This window comes from Lachnellula hyalina (genome assembly GCF_007821495.1).
Source record: "Lachnellula hyalina strain CBS 185.66 chromosome Unknown contig00037, whole genome shotgun sequence".
Taxonomy (NCBI): domain Eukaryota; kingdom Fungi; phylum Ascomycota; class Leotiomycetes; order Helotiales; family Lachnaceae; genus Lachnellula; species Lachnellula hyalina.
The window spans coordinates 42,018-45,498 of NW_022157151.1; the positions used below are offsets into that span (position 1 = coordinate 42,018).

The window sequence follows — 3,481 nt, forward strand, 5'->3', positions numbered from 1 at the left end:
CAAAACAGAGTCCTTTGGCGCAGGATTCACGGGCGTACCGGTAGTCATGCGGTTGTCTATAGAAGGCAGCCAGCCAGCCCCAATCTGGGCTATTCCAAGAAGCTGTGCGGCATCGACGCTCAATTCACGTCTTAACTTGTCACCCAGATCATCTCTTCGAGCGTTGACGTATTCTCTCTGAGATGCCCTTAGTTTATCCCTCAAGAGTTCAGCTTGGCGAGCCGGGTAGTCGAAATCCGGAAAAACAAAATCATTCATGTTGACTATACGTTTCGTTCTGCCTCTAGCTTTAAAATTTCTTGGGATTGGGATTGGGAAGGATAATATAATACAGAGGGTTTTGGTACTAGTTCATATAGTCCATCTCTTTGTCGGGGTTCGCTGAATATGATTTTCGTCCGCAACCGGTGTGGATTTTGAAACTGGTACAAAGAAGTTATTAACTGGACAAACAAATGTACTGAACCGGAAAGCAGAAGAAAAATATATAACATCATTGCCGAGAATTAATTTTACGCTACCTTTTGCTTGATTGTGAAGAGAGAACTGGACTGGGGAGGAAATTCCAAGCTGCCTCGCTTAGCAGAACTTTAGCCCCCTTTTTCTCCAGACATCTAATAGGGGTATCATAACTCCTTTGCTGTCTGGTATCACACACAAACGAAAGATACATCATGGAAGCATGAGAGGCAAATTAATGAGCTTGACGTTAACCAAAAGAAAGAATTACACCATTAAGCAAGCCCTTTTCTTTTGCTCTAAAAAGAGGTAGCCCTCCAAAGAGAAACAGAAAAAAAAACACCTGCTTACAAATTCAAAGCAAGACAATTAAAAGCCAACAAAAAGAGAGGAATATAAATATGTTCTTGCATTCAACGGCTGTGCCGCTTGGGGGGTATTAGCTATGGTATTATATCATGTAATCATTATCATTCCTTCTCGGTTGTCCCATCCCGTTCCACAAAGGCCCATTTTACTCCAATTCCAAACTCCGTCCGAATCCAACATAAGAATCGTGAGCACATGACCATGTAGTCTTCCTTTAAAGCAGTAGTCTCTCTACAACAGCAGCAGCAATTCCGAGAACCGCCATACTACCCCATGCAGAAGTTTGTCTTGCACCTGCCGCTTTTGAAGTACTTGTGCCCACAATCTTGTTCTTAGGACCACAATTCGTCCCGAAGCACACCCCACCAGCCGTGGTCGAAGCGGCAGCCGCCGTCGCTGGTGTACTTGCCATTGTGCTTGTCATTGCTGGTGTAGAGGTGATCAGGAAGCCTTGTTGATCATAGCTCTTGGTAGCTCCTCCCGAGACAATTGTTCTTGTAGTTGCAAATCCGCGATCATCCCAGCCAGTCTCAAGGATAACGCCCGATGAGGGCGAGGATGGCGATGATGACTGGTCCGCTGAAGAGGAAAGGGTTGATGCTGCTAATACCTATAAAGAGTTAGTATAAATTGAGCTGAAAGATAAACATGCCGGGATTGGGGCGGCGCACTCACTGCTGCAGAACTTGCAGGCACTAATTTTCCAGACGAGGTGATGACCCAGCCAGCCGGGACTCCAGGAGCGGAGGTGGCAGCAACAGCTGTGGAAAGAGTTGTAGCTGCAACCCATGGCCATCCCGTTTGTGAAGCAGTATCAGTGTGGCTGTTTCCCCCAATTCCACCAGCAGGGATTGAAGGAGAAGCAGATGTGACAGCAGGAACATCAGCTGATGCTACTGCAGTTGCTGCCGATCCCGAATTTCCATTGACCTTGCCCCCAACAGCTTGAATAGATCCCCAATCGCCAGTTGTGTCGCCATATTTGTATTGCGTGCCGGTTGAGTAGTCAGTGACAGCAAGAGATTGGACGGTCATCGTGAATGGTCCTTTGGTATAATCCGTTGGACCACGAGCCCATTGGATTGTTCCTGCAGGATTTGAAGAATCACCACCAGCCCAAGCCCCGAATTTGACTCTCATAGGCGATTGTGGGTATTGGTTCGTATCGGCAGTGGCAGGTGTCAGAACTCGAACCACACTGTTTCCAACAGACCAGGTAACTTGGTCTTGGGTCCATTCGACTGTGTAAGTAATGAACTCGCCCTGGTTGTTGGCGGCAGGGTTAAAAGCGCCTCTGTTATACGTGGTCACATCTCCTTTGCCAAAGTAATTGGTCTGCACCTCCGTATCATCTGCTCCAAGCCACTCCATATCGATCTCGTCCAGGTCATCCGATTCCAACACGAGTGTGCTAACAATTCCAGCGCCAGGAGCAGACTTCATTGTGAGTTCAACCTTGCCGAACATGATATAGAATATGCTTGAGAGTTGAGGAGAATCTCCAGATTTTGCAACGGTGAAATGAGCGCCGGACGAATCGTAGGTAGGACTTCCGGTAGCGGTGAAAGAATCGACTTCGCCTTTCGTGAAATCGATGCTGATGGCTTTCCCTAGAGCAGTGTCTGCAGGACAGGCTAGTATTCTGTTAGTTGTTGTGCAATACCATCTGTGGTTGAGTGACTTACTGCCAAAGAGGGGATTGCAAGATGAGTAGGTCTGCGATAACGCAGGCTTGCAGAACAGCACCGCCGCGGCGAAACTGAGGATGGATCTTGAAAACATTACGCTGGCTGAAGAGGACGCTTGAATAGTGTACAGAAAAAAAAAAAGATATAAGAAGAGGTAAAGACCAAGAGGGTGGGCGGGTTGTCACACCACTTCTATTATTGAAGTCGAGGACTCGGTCTTCGGTGGAATGTTTGGTGGTGGGACTGGAGCTTTCAAGTACCGGGCGGGAAAAGCACAGAGTCCAGTGAGATATAGTCGGATGTAACCTTTGACAGTGAGATGGATGGGTGGAAAGGATGCTATAATGAGAAATATGCAGAGTTCATGCGGCTACCAGTGAAGTCTTAAAAGGATGCGGCAGATTAGTATGGGGAGGTTGGGTTGTAGTGGTACCGCAACGTCAGCAAAATGTGTTAGCAAGTTTCCTGTCAAGTTAATTGGGTACTCGTGTTAAAGAAGAGAGGCTGGCAGCATGAGTGGGTCTTTGTCGAGGACTCGATGCGCTGTTGCCAATATAGCAATTGTTGTTGTATGGAGTGAAAGGTAGCAAGAAGGAAGGCTGGGCTGCTGTGAGAGAAATGGCGAGGCTGGGCCACTCTCACACACTTTCACTTGGTCCAAGTGCCGTACGGACCCACCGGGATACTTCCGACCGCACGCGAGTGCCTTACTATACGAAGTGAAGTATATCCTCGACAGACAAAGCAGCGCTCATTATTATGGGAGCTTTAAGTTGAGGAGGCATCATCTAATTGTCTGACAGTTATGGGATATTAATCACCTGTTGAAACCTAGAACAGATGTCTTGTCTTTCTATTTACTACTCTATCTTTCAAGGCTTTATGAAGCAAAGCTGTCTTCATATAATATGGATATGAATGCGCAACTTGACGCGCTCTTCTTCCTCTTGCAACTTCCGACTTCT

The 3,481-nt window shown here is 47.1% G+C and overlaps 1 protein-coding gene across 1 annotated transcript; it reads right to left on the reverse strand.

The window, feature by feature from the left end:
* Nucleotides 1-1,042: 1,042 nt before the first annotated feature.
* LHYA1_G002601 (putative extracellular glycosidase) lies at nt 1,043-2,610 on the reverse strand (the record flags this gene model as incomplete). The annotated part of the gene is made up of 3 exons (XM_031147576.1): nt 1,043-1,438; nt 1,504-2,462; nt 2,514-2,610. 3 exons carry the CDS (start codon nt 2,608-2,610, stop codon nt 1,043-1,045), a joined length of 1,452 nt encoding a protein of 483 aa, XP_031006875.1.
* Between the last annotated feature and the right edge of the window lie 871 nt (nt 2,611-3,481).